Source organism: Rhea pennata, chromosome 3 (assembly GCF_028389875.1).
Source record: "Rhea pennata isolate bPtePen1 chromosome 3, bPtePen1.pri, whole genome shotgun sequence".
Classification (NCBI taxonomy): Eukaryota; Metazoa; Chordata; class Aves; order Rheiformes; family Rheidae; genus Rhea; species Rhea pennata.
Genome location: NC_084665.1, coordinates 61,155,101 through 61,179,974, shown reverse-complemented (window position 1 = coordinate 61,179,974; position 24,874 = coordinate 61,155,101). Strand labels below are relative to the sequence as shown.

General features: G+C 38.2%; 1 protein-coding gene across 1 annotated transcript; it reads left to right on the top strand.

Moving 5' to 3' along the window:
* Positions 1-223: 223 nt before the first annotated feature.
* TMEM242 (transmembrane protein 242) lies at positions 224-24,402 on the top strand. Its single transcript, XM_062573737.1, has 4 exons — positions 224-372; positions 2,806-2,906; positions 8,268-8,405; positions 23,191-24,402. Exons 1-4 carry the CDS (start codon positions 243-245, stop codon positions 23,287-23,289), a joined length of 468 nt encoding a protein of 155 aa, XP_062429721.1. The 5' UTR covers positions 224-242; the 3' UTR covers positions 23,290-24,402.
* The last annotated feature ends 472 nt before the right edge of the window (positions 24,403-24,874 follow it).

Sequence of the window (24,874 nt, the reverse complement as noted above, 5' to 3'; positions counted from 1 at the left end):
GCCCTCAGGCACTGCAGCCTGTCTGCAGGCCTGGCAGCTCTTGTGACCGCCTCGTAAGCCCAGTCCTACTGCCTCGCGGCGGGGGTGGCCGAAGCCCCTCAGGCTACCGCCTCCCCCCGGCCCGGCTGCGCGGCCGAGGAAGAGGAGGAGCAGGAGGAAGAGGAGGAGGAAGGGCCGCCGCTGGTGCGTGCCCGGCTCCGTCTCCTTCCGGGTCGCGGGCCGCAGCTGGCTCCTCCTGGGCCATGGGGGCAGCCGCCGGCGGGGACGCCCGGGACGGTGCGGGGGCTCCGCTGGACCCCGGGCGCGGGACGGCGCCGCCCCGGGGGGGCGGGAGTCCTGCGGCGCCCCGAGACAAGCTCTTCTTAATCAAAGGTGCAGAAAACCCTCCTCTCCTCCGCCCCCGGTCGCCGCACGGGTCAGGACGAGCGGCAGCGGCTGTAGGAGTCCCCGGTCGCCGCCGCCCCTCGGCTCCCCACCCGCAACTCGCGGGACCCGGCGGCCGATGCCCGCGAGGAAGAGGGTTCCTTGCCGCAGCCCGACATCTTTCTTGCCTCATTCCCCTGTCCCTGGGGAGAGGCCGAGGTGTTTGGGAGTGCCCTCGGCTGCGGCGTCTGGATGTGGCGAGAACGCCCCTAAAACGCCACCTGCCTCGTCCTCCCCGCTGGAGGGGGCGGCGCCCGCTGCCTCTCAGCCTGGGCAGGGAAGCGGAAAACGGGGCCCCGCGGCAGGCGCGTTCGGGCACCCGGCCGCGCCGGGGCTGCGGGAGCCGCGGCCGAGGAGAGCTCCTCTCGCCCCCTGCAGCACGGGAGGGGAAGGCCGGCCGCGCGGAGCGGAGCGGAGCGGAGCTGGGGGGCGCTGGCCGGCAGCGCGACCCCGCGCCTTCGCCCAGCGGCGGCGGAGGGGGCGAGCGAGGTGGCGGCGGCGAGCTGTGCCCTGCCCTGGCGCGGGGGCAGCGGCGCTGCCCCCGGCGCCCGCCGCAGGCGAAGGTTTACCTTTCCGAGAGGAGCGAGCCCGCGGCGCCCAGCGGTGCCTCTGCGCGGCTCGTTCGTCTCGCGGCGGCGCGGCGAGGGGGCGGAGAGCCGTTGACGGTCGCCGTTAACGGTCGCCGAAGCTAGCTGCGAGGGGCGAGCGCACCGGGGGCTCCTCACCCGCCACCTCCAGCCCTGCAGGGAGCCGGGAGGTGGGAAGGACGGCGAGGGAAGAGAGGGGTCACACAGGGCCAAACTGTCCCAGTCCAAATGCTCTCACTAACAGTGTTGAGCAGTTTATCTGTAGGATCTAAAGTCAGAGGAGTGCCCGGATTCCTAACAGATTGAAATATTTTTACAGTTATATGCACCGAAAAATAGAGGAGGAAAGTGTTTGTTTGTTTGTTTGTTTTTTAACTCAAAATTAGTTCGTGTGCTTAAGCGGTGTTGCCTTTTGGCCTGTAATCACGATGAGCGGTGACACGGCTGCTGAGGCTCCCTGAAGGTGCTGTGGCAGTGCGCTAGCTCTCGCAGCTTCTGCTGATCCACGATGGCGGTGTTCCTCTCCCGCTTCGCTCACAGCTTGGCTTTGCTGTGTCCCAGCACCGCACCAGCCAGAAAATCATGAGGCGGGACAAGGGTCAGATGGATGTACCCCCCAGCAGATACACGGGAGTGTCTATAGAAAGCGTGCTTGTGTAGGCGTACCAGTCCCTGTTGCTTCAGTCTTTATACCCCTTGCAGTGCTTTCCTCCCCACTCCCAGGGCCATGTTTCAAGTTCTTCCTCTTTGAGGAGAAAAAGTAAATTTAAAACCAATCATCTGTGAAATCAAGAAAACATTGTTGGCTTATAGACCTTAAAATGTAAAATGCAGCGAGCATCCAGAATTTTGACAGTATGCGAGGTCTTCCTGCTCCCAAGCAGAAGAGAGGCTTTATATATTCTATTGTCATGAATACAGCAAACTTCTCCATCATACTAATATGAAAATTCATCAAAACAATGTTTTTGCTTTCTACCTCCTATTTGGGCTAGTTTTTAATTACTTGACCAGCATTAAGAGAGCAAAAACAGGATGGGTATCAATGGTTACAAAGAAAGAACTTGAACCACCTGCAAAAAGGATTCCCATATGAATTCAGCTGCTTTTGTGCAGTCCCCTCAGTCTTTTGAACGAAGGCTTTTTCTGATCTGATATTGCTATGTGTTCCTTTCTGATGCAAGAACTGGAAGGGATCGAGGGAATCCAAGTGCCTTTGGAAATGCTCTGAAGAACTGAAAGTGGGAAGTGCTTTATATCTTGGGAACGCTTTCTGCTAATGTTATTTTACGAGGGGAATTAGAGTACTGGAGCAAAATGGATAAAGCTGGAGAACAGCTGTTGCTTACAGAATGGTCTTCTGAGTTACTGGCAAATTTTCAGGTGGCCATTTGAAGTAACAAGTGATGCAACAAAAATAATTCAATCTTCCTTTAGGGGAAGGGCGAGGCATAGTCACAATCAAGAAGATCACAGTAGCCTGGATCCTGAGTGAGAGAGGCTACCAAGGAACAGTGGAAATTGAGAAGTATTGTGAAAAGGTATCTTGGGATTTGAATTATTTTTGTTTTCTATGGTTTAAAAATACTCACTGGCCATAGATTTTTAAAATGCACTTTTTCAAAATATTCTTGCTTGCCATAATGAGTTAATGCAGATAGTTTTGACAAGTGTTCCTTTCCCTGAAGCATCTGCTGACAGATCTTCATTTCTCATATTTTATTTCCAGTTTTTGTTTTTTCTCTCCTTAGGAAAAAAAAAATATAATTTTTATTTTTTAAACTTTTCTTGGCAGGTGGAATTTTTCTAGGTACAGTTGCTACAGCGGGAATGATAGCAGGTTTTGGCACAACACTTGCCATGGCAAAAAAGAAGAACCCAAACTGGTTCAGTAAGGTTTGTTCCTTTTAAACTGTTTTCCAGTTATGATGCACAGGAAAAGGAATGTATAAAATCTTGTATAGAAATGGTGATATATGTGAGATTTAGCTGCACAAAGTTGATGGTACTAGCATTAGGTTTAATAGAAGTCAAGGGGAATGAGATTAATTTAAAAATCATTTTGGAGCCCACTACTTTAGTACTTTGGATTAGTTGAAATGAAACAACATAAAACTTACTCTGTTCGCTGTAATCGTACTACTGTTATATAATGAAATATAATTAATAATCTGTTTTGTCTGTGATGTGAACGTATTCATTCTCATGAGCCTATATCACTTCCATGATTCAATTTACCATCCCGTCCCACAGTATTACATTGGATTAGGAAGGGAGATTAACTGTGGAGTAGGGATGGAATTGAGAAGGCAGGACAGTTGAAAGCTATGGAAGATGTAATGTGGAATTATTTAGTTAAAATTTGAGCTCTCTACCATGTAAGGGAACTGATGAGCATAAATAGTAGATTGGTCCTAAAAGATCTGGTGGACAAAACTACACCTCGTGCAATTGCACAGCATGATCAGTCTGATTATTCTGTAAAAAAAGAAAACTTCAAAACTAAAAATTATACCATGTCTGTAAATTAATCTAGAGTATATAGCACACTTAATTGAAGAACACTTTTTTTCCTTCATTAACACTTCGTTATTGCTAAACATGTCAAAAATAGGCCCTTAAGGTTGATCAGTCTCTATTCCACTGCACCTTTAAAATACAACAGATTTAACAGAATTTTTGGGGGAGCTGAAAACTGATCAGTTATTTTTAACATGTTAATTTAATAAAAACACGAGAAAAAATAGCACTTTTCTATAACACCTTATCAGAGCCTTTTTATCACTCAACAGTCTCCTTTGTAGTCCAAGTAGTATCCTTCCTTTGCCATCATATTTTCCTCTTTAGGCTTCTGTATGTAGCTAACAACTGTCAAATAACTCATCCACTGGCCTGTCAGCACCAATTCCCAATTTCCTTCTGATATGGTAATATTCAGAAATGAAGAGCTCACTGTCTTTTCAGGAAATGAGTAGTAAGATCTTGACAGTTTTACGTAAGAAAATAAATAGCAGAAGATCTCCATAATGGAAAACTTATTGGATACTTCTTTTTTATTTTTTTAATGCCATTATATTCAGGAGCAGCAGCAAGAGAGATTTGTCTTCTGACACTAGGCACAGTTTTAGCAGAATTTTTGGAACCATGAACTTTAACAAACACTTAAATACAAGTTTGAGAAAAGAAATTAGGATAGTTCTAAAAATTATTTGTGCTTTGTTCTGAGTTAGTATTGCATTGTTTAAGTCACAGATTTAATTTTCTTAGTCTTACAAGGCTCAGATATTTTTAACCTTAAGGGTAGGGTGTAAAGTATACTTTTTGAGGAAAAAATGATTTGAGGAATTAAAAGAAATAAAGGGGCAGTAATTACACTTGTACACCAAGAAATTTTAATAGAGAAATATTTGTAATTTCACTGGCTTTACATATGTCACTCATTTGTTAATTTGTAACTTCTTGATTCATTAAATCTAGAAACTAAGATTTTGAAATGGAGGCTTAAAAAGAAATGTGTTTTTTTATTTGAAATAGGTAAAACAGAAAACTTTATGAGAAGTTTAGTCTACAAGCTATAGAAATGTATTGCAAGAAAGAAGCTTTTGTGTGTGTGGGTTTTTTTGTTTTTTTATTTTTTGTTTTTTTTTTAACCAACTTTGTTGTATTTTTAAACTTACTTTTTTTCCTGGGCATTGCATTTTTCCCAGACAGCACAATTTCAGTGCTGTATATTCTTGGCTGTCTGACCTGTCCCACTATCAGTGTGAAATTTATCAAGAGTGACGTTAAATTGACATCCAAGAATATATATGCTGGAGATGGCACTGAATGATACATACCATATCTTTTTTTTTGCTGAAAATCTGTATCTGCTACTATCTGTGTAAATAAATTCCAACAGTTTGCTGGCAGAATTTGTGATTCCTAGACCCCTCAACTTAAATTCTGTGAAGCATAGAAAGAAAATACACCTTGTCATACTGGCAAGTGAACAATTTCAGAAGGGAAGTCTAGAGTCTGAAAACATAAATGTTTGTAGAGGTTCTCTGAGGTTTTGTGACCAAAGAAAAAACAGTTTTGCAGTAGGTATGCTTATATAAATTTATAGTTATTTACTACAGGTCATTGCCTATTATTTGTAATAACACATTATGTACAATAATGAAAGTGTAAATATGGATGACTAAAGAACAGTGTATCCTTCTTAGATGTTAAATGCCCAAATATTTTTATCCTTGTTAAAGTGAGGCCATAGTTTCCCAGTCACTTCAAGCAAATATAAGGCAGCATTACTGTTCAAAGAAGTAACTGTACCATACTTCAGTTCCTGGTAATTCCTTCCTGCCCCTGTACCATCAGCAGCACTTGTGCTGCTAGGTTGGTGAGGTGATACCTATTAATTACTACTCGCTTTTACCTTGCATTAGTTTTAGTCCAGATGGGTCTTCTGACCCACTTCACTCATGACCACAGTGACTGTGCTGGCATGAGGCTGTGTGAAGGTCCACAGGAATTAATTAATTTCCAATTAATATTGGAAAGTAATGTGAGACCTATTCTTTCAGCATCTTTGTTGGCTTGTGCCAGTTCTTGTGTCTGTGGAACTGCAGCATTCAAGTCAAAGCAGAAACAAGAAGCAAGCATAATGCAGCCTGGGACAGATTTTAATAATTTATGGAAGAAAATATAGCAATACAATGGGGAAACTGTACCATCACAGTCAGCTTCATGACTACATTCAGATTTTCAGGAAGCTAGCGTGCAAGATTTCTTGCAGAATAGTGTCAATGTTACTGGCAAGAAATAAAGTTGAAATTGAACATACTGTACATCTTTGATGGTAGTAAAGTTAATCAAATGTTGTAAGCATTTGTAAATTCAGAGCCAAAATTTATTCAAAACTGAGATTACATAATTCTGTTTGGTGATGAACTGGTGCAGACACCTTCAATTAAATGACTCTTTTCCTTGGGTAAAATTAAATGCTCAAGGTCATAGAATGGTAAGGTTGGAAGGGACCTTGGGAGATCATCTGACTAGTCAAACCCTCAGCATAGCCCCATATGGGGATTGAATCCATGACCTTGGCATTAGCAGCACCACACTCTGACCAACTGAGCTAAACCAAGATGCTGCAGTAAGTGTTCAGCAGCCAGCATTTATCCAGGAGTTTAATTTTACAGTCAGCTAAGTCATATAAAACAGTGAGCAAACTAAATGCAATCATCCAAAGCAGTTGGTTTTGGAACATACCATTTATTTTAGGCACTTTGAACACAGAAGAGCTTCCTTTCAGACACAGATCTTATCCACAAGAGAATAATTACAGGACTGAGGCCCATGTCTGAAAAAAAATAGTATCAGTTTTCCTTCTCCTGCTTTCTGCTTATATCCTCCAGAAAAAGAAATGAAATGTGAAGCATACCTTTGGGGGACCAAATCACCTAATTCTGTCCTATATTTTACTCGTCAAGCATTGTTTTAATAGCTCATTTATTAAATCAAAGAGTTTCTTAAAGAATAGGAGCAGTAATGAAGAGAAAGCAATGTGTACATAGAATAACAGGCTTGTGAATAAAACTCTGTTCTCTTAAAAATGTTCTTTTGTTGGCAATATAGTTTTCCCCCATGCTGTTTTACTGTCATCTTTTTTTAGCATTTCATTAATCAGCTTTCTTGATGCTTGGAACAGCATATCAACATAGCTGATAGTCATAAGACAAACAGTGTTGTTTACAGAAATCTCTCTCTGTATACTTAGTACCCCTGAGGAACTAGCTTGTGACTGAACACTCTTTGACTACTGTCAGTAAAGTCAGATCAATTGTTTCCATTTTGGCTTTTTCTCTGGGGCATCAAGCATTTAAACAACATTCTTTTTTTTGCCAGCAATTTTCACAGATAATGATGCCTATTTAAAGGTTCTATGTGGAGGATATTTGTTGTCCATTTTTTCCATCTTCCAAACTACAGAAATTCTAACTGTTGTTGTATGTTTATGACATTATTCCTGTTTCAATAGTCTAATCATCAGAAATTTTAAATCTATTCAATAAAATCTGTACTGAAAGAGTTATGAAAGTTTATTAGCTGTGGTAAGGCAATAATAGAACGTAGTTTAATGGTGTGGCTAGAGATCTCTGTCATTTGTGTCTGTGCATCATTTACATGATGCCCAAATTTTTAACAGGGCACACTTAAGGTCAGAACTAGACCTACTGTGTTTATACTGTCTCTACCAGAAGACTGTTTTGTTAATAGCTCCCACTTTTGGATGTGCAAATCAGAATAAGTAAGGATCAAGATAGCTTTTGCGTGTGCCCTTTGCAAGTGTTTATTTGTCCTTGGTGACTATGCCTAGGAGTATATCCTGAGGAAAAGTGTTAATGCTGAGGATCATTTTAACATTCTGATAAATACAGAGCCAAAAGGAGAAAAATACTGATGCTGTTTCATTGACCAGATACCATGATGGTAGGCACTGTACATATGTTTAATTACATCAAAGAAGAAAGAGTGAAATTGTTATTCAGATCTTTAGAAAAATCTTTAAAGAGAGAATGCAAAATATTTTCCCCACTTTTTGTGATGAGTAAAGACTAGAAGAGTGCAATTCTTCAGTATGTTTTGGAAGAATTTTTTTAGATCCTCTGCAAGTTAATTGTACTTTTCGGAATTGTAGATTATAAAATATTTTTTTTATTATTAAATATATTTGTATGCTTGCACACTCATTTACATTTACCTTTGAGCAATAATTGTCACCTTTTTATTTTTTTTAAGATAACCACTAAGACTGTTCAGTTGTGTAAGGACCACAGATGCCAGTCTTAACTATTATCTTCTAAAATCTATGTTTCTGTGTGAAGAATTGAACAGTGAACCTCATGAGGAAAATAAACTCTCTTACTAACATTTACCACTGGGACTGTGGAGGGGATGTTGTCTCTTTTACTGTTGTTATAGGCTACATGGACTGCAACTGTAGTATAGGAATAAATACACTACAGAGGGCACAACCATGTGAGAATGGCTGGCTAACAGTAAACTTGCGGGGTGAATTGTTTGATGTAAGTCAGTGTACAGTTTATGCACTTAGTAACTGCAGTGTGCATTTATATGCTGTGACAGAAGAGGTTTCATCATGACTGGGATTCCATCATGATTGAGGCACCATTCTTTTTGGCCTGGCATGACTTTTTTAGTTTACAATTTTTTCAATTATTTTTCACTTGATCACTTTACTTTTGATCCTAGGGTATTACTGCTACAGCTGCATTACCAGAGAGTGGCTCATCGCTGGCCTTACGAGCTCTAGGATGGGGGTCGTTGTATGCATGGTGTGGAGTTGGATTGATAAGTTTTGCCATCTGGAAGGCTCTGGGCGTTCACAGTGTGAGTACCAACTTTGATCCCCTCAAATACTGTATTTTTCCTTGGGTAAGTCATCTCAGTGTGGCATGCTTTCACTAAATCTCTATACTACTTCAGCCTAGCAGTATCTCCTCCTTCCCCATGCGTAGAGTGGCTAACCAGAGATGTGTATACTAGAAAGGCATTCTTTGCATCTCCAACAACTGGGATGTTGTAGGAGAAGATGGTTTTGGAGGAGGAATAATTTAGTCCTGCTTACATTTATATTCATAATGTTCCAGATTCTGACAAAAGAGTCACTGTTCTAATTTAGACACTAAAATAGTAGCTGCAAACTTTCTATATTCTAGGCTTGTTGAGTTAAAGGCTATCTTCCCAAAACCTGTCTTTAGAATCAGTTTTTTGTTTTTTCTTTCTGGTCAAAATTTCATTTTTTGCATCAGGACATTGGGGACATAAGAAAAACTGGAAGGAAAATTGCTTTCTTTCTAGTGTGTTTCTGGAAGGGGCAAAATGGCAGAAGCTTGAGGTTGCATGTTTAATAAAAGGGAGTTCCTTAATATTCAGTGTCGAGGCAAAGAAACTGGGGAAGCATCTGTAGTTCCCAAGGGGCTAAGGCTATCTTTAGTAAATTGCTTGTGTTCCAGTCTTTCACAGCCTTGAGTATGAATTTTAAAGTTCATATAAGCATTTTAGTTTTCCCCCAGTAATGCACCATGACTTAAGAGTGCCCTGCAGCTCTAAGTTTGGGAAAGCTGTCTACATCCTTTATAGGACTAGTAGTGAAAAGACTTCCTTTACCTTCCTTGACAAATTAGTTACCTACTCAGCAAAGTTTTTTCAGATCTCCCAAAACCAAAAGGGGAGAAAATTTATACTCCATCGTGATACTGTCCTCATTAATATCTTTAGCAGAGTGGACATGAAGTGAGAACTGGAAATAATGAATCCCGTAAACTGGATCTGGGTCCCAAGAGACAGCACTGCATAGTCACATGTTCCTTAGTTTTCAGCATTGACTCCTAATAGGAGCCAGTAAAGCATAGCAGGACAGAGGCATTTTGTTTAAACATATATCCTCCTTGTCAAGCTTTCATAGAATAGCAGAGGAAGGGGAGGAAGAGTGGGAGTACCAGTTTATACTCTGCATGCTGAGCTGCAGTAGTCCACACAGTTTACTGTCAGTTGTATCATCATCAGGATTCATTTCACATCATGATGCTGATCCTTATTCCCATTCAGTCATAGTACTTCTGGTCCTGCCAAGGACAGCAGAATTTGGCTCTAGTTGGCAGTTCATGATAAATCTTTTTTAGTCAGCTTATTTTTTATTTCCTTGAGAAGTACTGACCCCCAGTTGCTTGGTTTCTCTGTGAGGCTCTTCTCCTTGAGATTGTTTGACAGGGAACAACCCCATAAGCTTGAGATGACCAAACCCTGGACATCTCACAGTCTGAATTAGGGATCTTAGAGCTACCTGATAGCAGTGACTCTCTATAAAACGGCCAGTGCAGGGCATTTTAGATACTAGTTTAGTTTTCTAGTTAGAAATCTGTATCTTACTATATTCTGTACTGTGTTAGTGTTGATTAGTAATTGTGAATATATTTGGCAAGGTAACGGAGAAGCAATGTTTTAAGAGGCTCTTGCAAGTGCCCTGTTATGAAGACCTCAAGTTTCACAGTATTGAAGTTAGAACTTTAGATAGTAAAGGAAGCAGATTTCTGTCAAGAGACCTTGTCAGTCTGTGATTTTGAATAGTTCTCTTCCTGCTCTCTGCTGATGTGTACTTTTAAATTTCATATTTTCTGCATTTACTGTAGACTTCTAATTTCCACTGCAGGAAGAAAACCTGTATAATAATGCTACTCATTACTGTGTAAGTAAAAATTGGCATTTGTAGATTTATTGACATGCTTTTCTTTTTCCCATCTTACTATGTATCTGTTAAAATCAAATATGTATGTTTAAAATATCCGGAAGTACAAAACCAGACTGTATTGAAAATAAAATATTCTGACCAAAGGAAGAGGTTCTTTAGAATTAAAAATAAGTTTCTAGAACAAGTCATTTTTGATTGCTGTTGACAGTTTTTGCATATTGCTTTAACATAATACTCAGGAGTGAAGACTGTTAAAAGACTATTTTAGAGCTTAATTATCATTTTCCTGAACAGCTTAGAGCTTTACCTGCAAATAAGGGCTACAAGCTGGATCATTGGTTCTGGATTATTAGACATATGATCATTTTGAGAAGGGCCTATTTACTTTCTTTATTTTCCTTTTTCAGGGGAACAACATTCTTTTAAAAATTCTTAATTACTATCCTGTGAGCAGAGATAATGTAAACAATCAGTTGGCATACTAGCTTATGAGGAAAATAATGAGTCTAATACTTAATAGACAGTCATACAAAAATAAATAAAATTCAATTGGTGAGAAACTATTTACTGAAGTTAGTATGTGATACTAAGTTTCTTTATACATACAGTGTTCAGACCACCAAAGACACTGAGCTCAAGGTTTTCAAATGAACATTTTCATTCCAGTCAAATGTTTTAAAATAGATGCTACTACAGATTTACCTGAATAAAAATATCTTGATTCTTCAGTGTTCTTGAGTTATGTTGCTCTGTAATACTTGCAAGCACTAGCACAGTAGGCCTATAGAGGTACAAATTACAATTTCAAACCTAGAATGACATAAATAGACTTGAAAACTGTGAATTTAAAACAGGATTTATCCTCTGAAAGTGCTGTACTATACATACTTCAGAAAAGGTTTGATTCATTTTGATGCCAGGCATCTCTGCTGAATTAACGACTGAATTCTTGGCAGCTGGGAAAAGAGAAGAAGAACATTTTGCCTTGCCTCGTCACCTTAGCTGCCTTTCACAGGAGCCAGCTGCCTTTGGGACCTGCTCATTAGTCACCTGGCCCTGGTGCAGTCCTCTCAATACCGCGTACTGGCGGTACTGGTGGTAACAGCGCTACTGACGCTAGTACAGCCTTCTGATTCTCCATTCTTAAACATAATAAAATTCTAATGGTGAGCACCACAGAGGTTTCACTTTCCAAACAACTGCTACAGCTTCTGCCTTTTCAGGAAAAGAAAATGTCTGGGTTATCTGGGTTACGGTCCTCGACTGCCCAACGCCAAGCGGCTTCGCGGGCGGGCAAAGCCGCGGGCGGGCAAGGCCGCGGGGCGCCCCTGCCTGGCGCCGCAGCGGCACCTGGCGGCGGGCGCGGGCGCAGCGCGTCGCCGGAGGAGCCGGCCGCGCCGGGCTGGGCTTCTTGCTCCCCGGCTCCCCCGCGGCTCGTCTTAGCGGTGACGAGTGGTCTGAAAAGCGGCATTGCGATAGTGGCGAAGGGTGTTGCCATTAGTTGCGTCCCGGGGGAATGGTTTTGTTGGGTATCGCTGCCAAAATACTGCCATTTTTTTAATGTTCAGGGATGGGTTTCCTACGAGCACGAATATCAATTATGCAGCACTGAGTGATTGATAAAGATAGTATTACTGTAAGCTATGTGACTGTTTAAATTATCTTGTCATCCACTTATAAAGTCAGAGATGAAATGACAAGAAAAAACTAGCACAATATTTCTTTGATAAGTTATAATTGCTATAATTAATCTGTTCCAGTGCTTCTGAAGCTGCACCAGTATTACTCAGCAGCTTTTGTACTGGAAAGTAACCAAAGGTGTAGTTTACTGGCAATGTTATGTGTGTACACCTTCTGATATAACCTGCAGTTGCTGTAGATGCAAGCACAGAGCAGTCATTGGTTCATCTGTCTTGGACATTTAAGATGATGCACCAACTTTGGTGGTACTAGTTTTTTTATTTAAGTGGTTTATTGGTTCTTAAAACTGCTGTGACAATGCCTACTTCCAGCTCTAAAATGGCTTTATTGTTAAAGGTGGTTCTCTGTAGCTTTACAGTCTTCTGCCCTTTATGCCAGCATGAAATCCCAGGAGTGATAGTAAGCAACAGAACTTTATATCTTTATAAAGGATATAAAAGATTTTATACTGTTTCAGGTTGAGTTGTTAGTATCCCTTGACTGCAGTTACTGCTATTGTAATCTGAGAATAGGTGGATAAGTAGTAAACTCTCCTAAATTCTGGTCAACTCTTATCCCTAAATCACAGAGTGATAGATCAATGAGGATTTGGTTTGATAATATTTTAAGTTCTGTCTTTATTAATAAAAAAGTGAAATCTATTTTTTCAGTACCTAGGAGTTTAAAGTTCTATCTTTTTTTTTTAGTGTGCCCCTTGCAGAAATTATCCAGACAGCTGTCAGTCGTAGTTAGCATGACTTATAACTTGCTTCCAGAAGCTTTTGGGAACATATTCCAGATGAAGTCCACTTCTGACTATCTTAGGACATAGAAGCGCTGTCTGCATCAGCAAGCACCACAGACCAACAGGACTGAGTCAGTGAAGCAGTTGGTGCTGAGGATCTGACATTTATACCCCTTCCAGGGGATTTCTAAAATTTGGACTGACTCTAGCCTTGTCCCATAGCTTGAAAGCCTGTTTGCAGTTGGAGTACCTGAGGTGCATTCCTGGAATACATATTCAGGTTTAGTTTCACCCTAAAGGAATCCAGTTCATGCGCTTTTAGACTATTCAATACTCATGAACAGTAAGTGGGGATAAGGGAGATCTGCTTCAAAAAAGCACTCCTGATCTGAACTAGAATACTCATCTAGATTCATCCACAGCATTTCACTTTGAAACATTTCACAAAATAGGAAAAGATATGCAATGTTAAACCTAAGTTTAATAATTGATATATGAAATAGCAACAGCTCACTGACAGAAGTAAATACTAGCCTTTTTTCAAGAATTAGTTTTCAGTCTTATCTGTGAGCTGATCTAACTCACTGTGCATTGCGTGGTAGCTTATAATGACACAAAAGAGTCACTGCTACCATGCAACCAGCAGCTAGGGTAGCAGCTATCTCTGCTGGCGGAGACTGGTCTTAGATCTCGAGTCATCCCATCCAACTACATTAAACTTGTGTAGTTAAGTGTTTTGCTGAAATGAGCCTCTTCAAAATTTATAAACCTAGGGTTATCAGATGTGAGAGATGATTGATCAGAAACTGTATAATACATATTCACATATAAGTCATTTTCTAATGATAATTTATCTAAACTTTTCTGTATTTAAACAGTTCTAGTCTCAGCACTGTCCTTGAAGGCTCGTGGATTAGTGCCATTTGAGATAACAAAAACTGCATCTGTGAGGAAAGTGGGCCCACAATCAAAATACTTATGATTATTTAAAGGAATTTCCAATCATAACATATCCTTGGAAATGCAGAGAAAAAAGCTATTTTGTCTCGGAAGGAGGGCCAAATTCCGTTGTTTTATTTCTGTGACAATACTTTATCTTAAACAATTTAATTAAACTAAAGTTACAGTAAAATAATAAAAGCCTAATTAAAAGCCTACTGAAAAGCAGGCTTGCTGGAACTAATATACTTTAACTGATTTAACTGATCAGTCTGTAGCCTTCTCCTTTGCTGCTTAAATTGGTGTTTTTTATAAAGGCAGGACCCTGACATCTTACATGTCTGTAAAAGTAAGATGGACACCATCTTGATGGTTTGCTTTAATGAGTGATATGGGTAGGGTCTACATTTGTGAAATAAATTATTGCTCTTTTTTGAAGAGGAATCCTTCCTCGTAAAGGAGGACTCCTGGAAGAGTTGTTCTTGACCCATCTGTCTATCCCTGATTGCTTCATTCTTCTTACCCTCGTTCTCAATCCTATGACCTTAGAGGAGTTTCAGAGTCTGATTCCCATGTAGCCTATTGTCAGGCTACACCATTTAAACCTACTCCTCTACTGCATTCAGTATGCATATTTATCAGAAATAATTAATGAGGATAATCACCATGCTGATTGAATAGAATCACCATATCTTATGAAAGATTATTTCATCAAAAGAGAGCTTGGGTATGAATACTTGGGTCTTAAAACACATGTAAAAAACATTTTCCCCACAGTCACTGCAAACTCATTCCAAGCACCTTCACAAAGCAGTTATTTTCAATTGAAGATATCTGCTGCTGCTGACTTTAATATTAGGTTTAATTCCAGTTCCCTTACAAAATAATGACTGCGGTTTGTCAACAGTAGAAACTATTTGGAAAAATGTTAGTTTCTCAATTTTCTAGAAGTTACAGCTGAGTTGTAAAGCCTTACTTTAAATAAGCCGATTTTTAAATAAGCAGGTTTTTTGTTTTTAATTAAACTTGCAGCTATATAATACTTGACAGGTATGAAAACATACCTATGAATAGCTGTTGTTTTATTCTTCATTTTTTACTATCAGCTGATTATGAACCTTCTTTTAAAAGCAGAACAATACCCTCAGCACTTGCAGACTGAAATGTTCAGCAATTAATGAACAAGATAAATCATGCTTTAAAAGCCCTTTTGCTCTTCATGTCCTCAATAAATTAAGTTTTATTTCCTCAGAAATAAAAGCATCCTTTTTCCCATAGGAAAAGGGCCAGGATGATTCATATGCAGGTTTGTGAAACTGTATCTTGTTGCTTACACATCTGTTCTGTGGAAAGCTGGGAGAATGATGAGGAGAATTGCATGGTAATTCGTGACTAATATAGTTATTAAATATTAGTTTATCATCTTTATGATGACTCCTAATGAAATATCCTGTTTTTCATTGATCTTAACCTTCAAAAACATTAACACTCTAAAACAATCACACAGCTGTGTACAGGCATCTAAAACAATTAAAATATATGCTTGCTATGCTTTTATTGGTAAGGGCATTTCTAATGCTTGCTGCTTATCTTTAGAGGAAATCTAACCTCTAAATCACCATTTTAAGCGTAACAGGAATAACATTCCCTCCCGCAGTTATTTTGAGAGATACTTGATTTAATTTTGTGAGTCCATAAGCATAAGCACAATATAAATACAAAGGAATGTTAGCATTCAGGATGGATGAATTTCAAAAATACAGTAATAATTTAGGAATAAGATATTTGAAAATTATTCTCTCTTTGGCATCCATAAGTAGTACTAAAATCTATAGATCTCAACCAACCACAGGCATACTGCAGGGGCTGACGTTTTCATGATATTTCATAAATGAAGAAATGCTTCTATAAAAGCATTTTTCCTGGAACCATAAAATTCTTGCTTTGGTTGTTATTACTTTTAATTTTTAGCTGTATTTAATTCTCACCTAAGTGATACTCATGAAGTTTCTATTCCTTATCATGCTTACACTTGATGGCGTAATAAAAACACATCTTTCTTTGCTATTTCATGGTCATATAATCCAATGTAATTCAAACCTGTTCAGTTTGCTTAACATTGTTTCATGTCCTCAATACTTACATAAATTTAACATCTTAAAAAGAAGATGGAGTACTAGTACAAGCTAGTTCTTAATCCTCCTGTTTATGCAGGATTTTTCTGCATTGCTTATATTGCTTAATTTAATTAGTGCAATGTGGAGACGATTTGCCTCCACACACATGTTCTGCTAGTATTTTATCCAAGAAGTAAAAAACAGAGAAAGGAAAGCCCTGTGAACTTCATTGTATACTTGATAAAGCAGAATGCTTCTTCAAGGATTGAACTCATCATTTTCCTACTGGTCTCAGGGAAAGCTGCTACATTTGCGTCATCAATAAGGAAAGCTGCAAAAGAGCATTTTAAGAATATAGGAAGACAGTAACTGTAACTCTCTTTAGGATTCTTTCTGTTGTAGCTTGGAAGAGACTTCTAGCTGCTTGCTGCCAGCAATGTGTTAAGAAACTAGATAGAACAAAATAATCACCCTTCAGTCTAAAATTGCCTCTGTGGAGCACTTCGGCTTCTCCGTAAGTAGACCAGCTGATTGATCCACTTCTCAGCTGTGTGTAAATACATACTATAGGTATATAACTAAAAGCTGAATAAAAGCTTATCTGTTTGGTGCAAGTTATTCATGCTAGGTATTGGTTATATGGGATTGTTTTGTGCTTGGAAGTATGGTGATACGGCATTTGTCTTAGACTTCTGTGGTCAAAGACCCCAGATGCTCTGCTTGCCTGAAGCTATAACATCCCGGCTGTTTGTGCAATGCTAATTCTGACAGGTTTCTTTGCATGGAATTCAGCCCTGTTCCAGGAGTCAAGGCTGATATGTCTCTTAAGAATAGGACTTTGTTTTTTTTGAGGCATAGATTCACAACCATGAATCTCACTTACGCATTATACATATGATAAGTGTAAATTTCTGTACATACAGAGGATAAAAATTACTTGGATTACATTTTTCAGGAAGTATCTTACCTGGGACAATTCATATTTGATTTAATTCAGACATCTAAATTACTGCAGACAAGAGCCTAAACAGCTTGAATATGCATTCTGAGATTTTGGGTCCTGTAGCCAATATGCTTTATAGATCTAGATATTTAACTATTTTAATTTAAAAATATGTCAATATTAATTTTTGAAATTGTCTAGGGTGACTAAGGAGCAATGACTAATGAATTGTAATATGCTTATCATGTGGATGTCCTTTTCAGTCTCCCAGATCTGAAACCTTAGGAAGAACACAGTAATTGCTTGCATATAATACAAAAAGATTCTGCAGAAATAAATGGCATGTCTCTCAGTGAATTCAAAAGTATTCCACTGTTTCTTCTGCATGACATGAAAGCCTTTTGCAATAAGAAGGTATAATCCAAACTTTGTTCCATTACATAAATTTTGAAGCCTGATGCAGAATTACTGAAGTCAGTGGGAATAGGATTGAGAATGAAAAACTTAGTCTGCTTTGGGATATCATATATTCAAAATCTTAAGTCTTTGGCACTTTATTTCAGGAAGATCAATGTGAAGATTACAGAATTTTAAAGCATACTCATATTTCTCTGAACCTAGGGAAGAAACTTCTTTTCAATGTGTTTTACAAAATTACTGTCTTTGTGTATATAAATTAATTGCTGTCTTTCATATTGATCGTAATTAGCTAACCACTTCCTTTTTTTGTATTCAAAATAATCCAAACTTAAACCAGAACACTTTTGTTTTCTTCAGGCTTTTCTATTGGATTAACATCATCTTCCTTTTACTACAGATGTTTAGAAAGAAACCTCCAAGCTAGCAGTTAACAGTCCCACTTTTGGGAGTTAAGTGACATTCATGTAGAAATTAAACCAGACAAATGGGGGCTACTAAAACATGTTTGTGATACAGACCAACTACCTTCCAGTTTTTGAAAGGCATGGATCCATTTGTGATGAGTTACATGACAGCTGCATACATGGAAAAGTAACATGAGGAGAGTGTTCCTGTGTTTTATCTGTTCATGCGACCCAGTCATTGCAAAAAGGACAGCCTGACTTGCTATAGTCCACCAGTAATTTGAATCAGAATATGTAGTAGCTTTGGGAGGTAAATGCATAGTGATTTTAGAACTACAACAGCTTCATTTTAAAGAAGGAAGATAGTCTTTACCTCTCCCTGCAAATTTCACTTTATTTCAGATTATTTTCATGTTATTTTTAAAAGTACAGGATGTGTTTTACATGATTATATAGGATTTATGAAGGATGTGTTTCTGTAAAATATCTCTGTGTATGTTTAATTTTAGGCATTGTAAATGGCCCTCTGATTTCAGAGAGACTATTCAAAACTGCATAAAGTTAAGTATGCGCCTAAGTCTCTGTGGGATAGGGGGTTATTATGAGCTCTTTACTTCTCTAGATATTCAACAAAATTCAGCCACATCTTTTCTCTATGGAGATAGTGGAATCAGGAAACAGGTTGTAAATAGTTCACTATGACAGTAAAATGTAGCATAATTAAAGTATTATGATGTGTACTGCCGGGATTGACCTTCTGAGTGCCATTTTCTTAGACCTGTAATTTTGAATAAACTGAACATTCATAATGCCTTTGCCCATCAAATATATGATCTAAGAATACAGAGCAGAGCACTATTTTCTGTGCTTATTTCAGAGGTCAGCTTGCAAACCAGCACAAGTTAACCTGCGGTGAGTATTGCCTTTTACCTTGAGAATCAGAGGATTACCTTCAGCTGGGAAGCTGTCTGCTTTGCTCTTGGAGTACATTAGGGGCTCGAGGCTTGCCATTTGCTGCAAATGACTTGCTGTTTCTATATGCAGACCTTGGTAAGCATTTGCTAACAAGGATGACAGCAATCATTTTAAGATTTGTGAAAAGGTGGTAAGAACAATCCTCTCTGATGCTCTTAAATTCAGGGCAACCTGTCTCAATGGCACGTGAAATGGAAGGTCGCTGATCAGAATATAAGGCATATAGATACTGTATTCTGCTGCCAGTCAGTATTCCAGTTCAGGGCATCTAACCTCATTTCACTTGAAAGCTAATGTAAGCAGTTCTTACTGGTACAAGTACTAAAATAGAAAACTAATAATTTCTGCAATCTGGGTTGGCCTATTATGAATGTCAGACATTAAAGAGAACATTTCTTTGTAAAACTTTAATTCTAGGATTCATCTAGACTCTTTTATCCCTTCTTCCATTCATTTTAATATGAACGGCCATGTAAGTGCTCTCCATAATAGTATTATTCCAATTTTTGCATGACATTCTGTCAGCGATGTACATTAAAAAGACATTATTAAATGGAAGATGCTTTTAGGTCCCCATATTTTTGCCACCTGAGGCAGGATCATTAGGTTAAGATAAGAAAATAACAGTGATCTGTAGCTATTACAGATTATTTAATGCAGTAAGGTAGATGATACCGTTTTAGAAAGAAACACTGACAGTCAGAGGTGGAACAGTTACTGTAATTTATTTGGCAGGAAAAAACAGCGTCAAGCTTTGCAGCGTCTATGATAAAAAAAAAAAAAAAAATTCACTTGAGTGAAATTCGGAGAGTTGCCTCCAGGAATGGAGCGTGTTAGAATGCTAAATCAAGAATTGTGTAACAAATTGTTCATGTACCACGAGGTTCAGAGGCAGTAGTTGAGAGAGTAGCCTACAATACTGAAGGCAACAGAAAGAGGTACTGCACTATTAATTGAATATCAGATGATATCAAAGTTGAATCAAGTACCCTAGTGTCAGTATGACTGACAATAATAAAACGACACCTATTTCAGTGAATTATTTAAAAACATTCCATTACTCAGTACATAGCGCATTAGCTTTTAAAATTAAATTAGCGCCTTTTGATTTGAGACTCACAGGCATTTGTATTGTGGAGTCTGGAGGAAATATGGAAGAAGATTCCTTAGGAGGAGGAGGAGAGAGAAAAAGTATCCCTAATGGCATATCTAATATAAAAAGGCAAGGCAAGCCACAGATTCCTAATTGCAGCATCTCCCTCATTCAAAAGCAGGCTTGTCCCTTAGAAGGGGCAGGTGAATATATGGTCCCAATTTTAACAGCATATAAAGCTAGACTTTCTTCTTCACAAGAGGCTTACCACAAAGCAGGAGGCTAACTGGATACCTGCTAAGGCCAATTCATAGAAGGGCAGTTAATCTGCGTGTTTAGTGGTCAAGTTATACCTTCCCCACCAGGATCCTTTGAAGTTGCAATGGGCCTGGTGTGGTATTGTCAGCCAGATGCGAACAAGAGCGACCCTGAAAACAGTGCGAGTTTGGAGGCCAAATTTAGTCCTATGCTAAACATAGTTTGGCCAGTTCAGACCCAGAACATTGAGCTCATAGCCTCTGGCTGAAAAAAGTCACAGCCTAAGTTTTGATACTAGAAATGTAGAAGTCCAAAACAAAGCCCTAATGAAATGCTACATTGCATTTTCTCACTGAGAGGAGAATGAGAGAAAGTAAGAGGCTGTGGCTAGTATTAGACATGTTTCTTAATACATTAGTAGCGGGAACTCAAAAAACATTATGCAGAGAAACAATAGAGTACACTATCTTTAAAGTTGTATAGAAATGAAAATTTTGTGTGAAAGTTAATAGCTGTGGCTTTTGTATTGTGACTAAACTAGCCCTGCTCAGACACACTGTGCAGACATTATGTATTGGTCAGGGCCATGCCAATCACCGTAGCTAATGGCCTTCTTGTATAGCTGACAATCTAAAACGTAACACTGAGAAGACAGTGCACAGTGGTGATCAGCTTGGCATTCTGATTTATGAAGCTCTCTATCCAGAATGGGAATCACAAAAGAAGAAAGTCTGTGGAAAAATATAAAACATAGTCAAACTTGTGAACTGAAAAGAGAAAAATACTCTGTGCAGAGGGTTCATGGAAAAGGGCACAAATGATGGAGTGAAAAGAGATAAATGAGATGTTGAGCATGGCATCACTGGCAAGGTGGTTTTACAAATAAACATCAAAATCTGAGATGGCAAGGCTAAGGAAATTTCTCAGAGGATCTTGAAAGCAAAAAGAAGATATTGATCATTCCAAATTTTGCCCATGTGTTAATGAAGAACTGCTTTTTCAGAAAATGAGTTGATTTTAGCTGCAGAAAATAAATTAGCATTCTGAGAGGAGATGAATCAACCCAAGATTCTTAAATCTACATCCACCACCAGTGTTTTAGCGCTTTCTAGCTGAACATATTTTTTTCCAGAATAGACCTGTAGTGTTTTATTTCCTGTGCAAGACTGTTCTGTGCATTCTAGTGTTTGGCATTTTGGTAATAATGTGGTAGATACTAAGAGTGAGGAAGTATTGCAGTTTATTGAATGGCCCCCACCCATCACCCTTTTTTGGAGGTTATATAATTGTCTCTAGTTTTCTGTGGTATCTTGTGTCTTCAGCAGAGTAATTGAGGTGTCCCACAGGGCTTATCAGTGCATCATTTAAATCTGAGTTCAGAAACATAGCCAAAAAATCCTCATTGCACCAGTTCATTAGCTAGAATAAAATGTTTTATTTCCATTTATACCAAATGAGCTACAGCAGTTTATACCAGGTTAGGATATGACCATTCCTGTATTATAGCAAGATGAAAGAGGTTTGTTGACTCTTTGGAAATTAAAAAAAATGTAAAATATATTGAACAGTTTGCACACCTGAGAAATAGGGTAAAATAATTAAAGAGGACTGGAAAAACCATCTGTGCTAAAGCATTTTCTACTGTAAATACTTGGATTTAATTGTCAACAATTGTTTAATGTAACGTAGGCTGTTCCCCTACATCAGTTCTGACGTTGGTCTTTAGTATCCTTGGGAATATTAGTGCTCTGTGAGAGTTTTTTGATTTTAAATAACTAGCAAAAATATTTGTTTAGGAGCTATTGCAGGTGACTGCCAAGATTTTTTTTAAAAAGAAGAAAGAATAATTAACAACAGCCATCTGATCAGGGTAGATATAGATCAGACAGTGAAATACTTTTTATTTAATAACACAAATGAGACAAAGCAAAAAGGATAATTAGGCTGTGAATTTTCCACGTATTTCTTCATGTAATATGTATTTTTATTTGGTGAGTAGTACATAGGTATTTTCCCACAAAAAAAATGAGTTCTAAATGTTTTCATAATCATGTTTAGTTCTCATCTTAGCAAAGAATTCATAATTTCTTTGTAAATTGCGTTTCATTCTTTGTATCAGCTGTAACTTTAATAATTGCATTCTAGCAACATTTCTGTAAAGAAGTGCCACTTCTCTGATGGGATTATTCTTACACAGAACTTGAACAGAAAATGCCCAAAAGTATTTGTAAAAATGTTGATGACCCACAGAATGCAAAGTGCAGGCATATTAGAGAGAATGCCTTTGTGGCAGTTAAGAATATCTAGATTTCCTGGAACCTCTCCATGGGATGAACTGGCAGAGACAGCATTTGGTATTCAAGAGGTCACCACATCCAGTCCTTGAATATCACATCCTGTCTTCTGTGCATGAATGTCTTAGAGGCTGTAGAGCTCCCTAAAAATAGTAGTCCAAAACTTCCCCTGTACATCCTGCTATTTATATAACAGGATTTTCACTGATTTGCTTTTTCCACATTTATACTTCAAAAAGATTCTATATGTAAAAAACCCAGAAGACAGGACCTTGCTAAATCTAGATATTATCTTTAAAGAGAAGTGATTTTTAAAAAAAGAAATGAACTTTCAGCCTGGAAAGACTATTGAATCAGACATGTTTACAATAAATACAGATTTGGTGATTGGTATTTACGTACTGCTATACAGAATGTAAAATCAGATTTTTTTTTTTTTTTTTTTGCAGCTGACATTTTAATTTACCAACAGTGCAAGCAAAGCATGCTGTAATATGTATTTAAGAATTTTATTTTCCTTCCTACTATTATTTAAAGTTTAATCAGATTTTGTTTTGTCACCTATATTCATATTGTAGGATAAACCAAAATTAAATCAGAGCTGAGCAATATTTTTTAATCCTTATTTTAAAATCCGTGAACATATCCACTGGGCCTTTAATCCACAGCAAGTGTTGGAAAAAAAAATAAAAAAGCACAACAGTCAAAATTCAGACATATTCTAATCAGATAAATTTCTTCCAAACAAAAAAACATTTCAAATTTATATACATGGTAGTTTGTGTAACTGTAGTGAATCATTCAGGCAGCTGTTCCAAATTAACCACCCCAATCTGATGGTTTAGAACTGGGGATTACTGTGGGTCCTATTTTTGCATAGTTACTTGAACCAACATAAACAAGGGAATGACTTAATTTTCTGTTATTTTTAAGATCTTTTTACCTCTTCTATACCTCACACAGCCATATTTTGTGGAATAAGCCCAGGGTTCATTGTATTACTTTATTTTCTTCTTACAAAAGTTGAATAATTTTATTTTTTAATCTCTTTTATAGATGAAAGAATTCCAAACCAAAATGCAATCGATGTTCCCAGCAATTCCTAAAAAAAGCAATTCTACTGTTGAATGGGAAGACTTACTTAAATCCAAATGAAACAGGAGAATAATTTGGAGATGTCCCTTTCAGCAAGGATGGCAGGGGAACTACTGGAAGTGTCCCATATGAAGAACAGAAAAGAAAATTCAGACTGAGTGAATTACTGAATTCACTGAACCTGGAGATGCCAGGGAACATCTAGTAACAAGAGAATTCATAAAAACAATTTATATTATGCTGTATTTTTGCTGGTACTTTTTCAGCCTGTTTGATCTACTTGATTTGGAGGAAATCCAAGATAAGTTTTATTCATCTTGAAGAAAGACCGTATCTTACAAAAACTTGAAGAAGAAACTAATCTTCAGCAGTAAATATAATGAAAATATAGTAAAGCCTTATCCCATCCTGCCTCTAAAGAGAAATTTGAGGAAATTTCTCTAGGAAAAAACAGTACTTTCAGTGTCATTTTCATGTCCCATTAGGAATATAACCATCAAGTAAACTGTAACAGATCTGTTAATAAGCCTGAAGGTAAAGCATACAGTGGACTCTTCTAAAAATAAAGGAGATATTTAAAGTTGCAACAGAGGAAGTATCTGAACCATGCTATTTTTGAATGTCTGGAGGGGAAAGCTAAAAGCATCCAGAATGCAAGGAATGACCCACTGAGCTTCTCTGCGGAGCAGCGGCAGAGGTCTCTACAAGTGCACTCTGTTTCCTCAGTAGCAGCTTTCTTTATTGCATCCTACAATAGCAAATCTGATCATTTGCATAAAAGCTGCTATTATAGTTGTATAGAAATTTAAGGTGTAAGTGAAAATGGTATAAAATACTGAGACAGCCTGTCCTATGCAACAAATATTTTCAGCTAAGAAAATATATGGTCAGGTATAGTTTTTTGTATTTCAGTGGTTCCTGTGGCTCTTCTACCCGGAGAATCCTAAGCAGTATGTTATTTTTCACACTGCAGTGATCTCATGAAGTGTGGGTGTAAACGAGGAAGAATAATGTCTTAGTCAAACATTGTATTTGCAGAATTGTAGATCTGTAAAACTGCAGAAATAAAAACATGCTATCAGTGAACAGTCGTTTGCTGAATACTCAATTATAAAGCTTTTTTATTAATTGCACAGTCAGCTGTCAGATTTAATAAAGTCCTCTTAAAAGCTGTCCTTTGTGATTAAATCTTTAGACTCTAAGAATGTTAAAAAACAAAATACTTTAAATGTCAGATGAATAATAGAGAAGTATGGTTTCCCTATGAAACATGACAGCACAAAAATAATATCTTTAAAGAAACTGAAGTGTAATAGCTGACATTTTTTCCATAGCTTGATGCTTGAAATCCAGTATTAAATAAATTGTGGTACATACTGCCATCATAAACACACAAAAAATAATACTATTTTAATATTTCTATTAGTTTGTGCACATGCTGATGCTTGTAGTGCCTATGCTTATGCATATTAATGCTGGCTTACCAAGTTTAAAATACTATTCATGCCATTAAAGCTAGTCAAGTGCTAAACAGCCATTAAAGCTAGTCAAGTGCTAAACAAAAATGTAGCTCTCATAATGCCCTTAATGTTGCTCACCTTTATTTTCTAGGGTGGGATTCAGGCCACCTGGCTTGATCTAGATT

Excerpts from the sequence above, each read along its gene's own strand:
- TMEM242 (XM_062573737.1), top strand. The coding sequence starts at position 243 with ATGGGGGCAGCCGCCGGCGGGGACGCCCGGGACGGTGCGGGGGCTCCG. Across the intron at positions 373-2,805 it reads CAAGCTCTTCTTAATCAAAG|GTGGAATTTTTCTAGGTACA; the intron begins GTGCAGAAAACC and ends TTTTCTTGGCAG. Across the intron at positions 8,406-23,190 it reads AGGCTCTGGGCGTTCACAGT|ATGAAAGAATTCCAAACCAA; the intron begins GTGAGTACCAAC and ends TCTCTTTTATAG.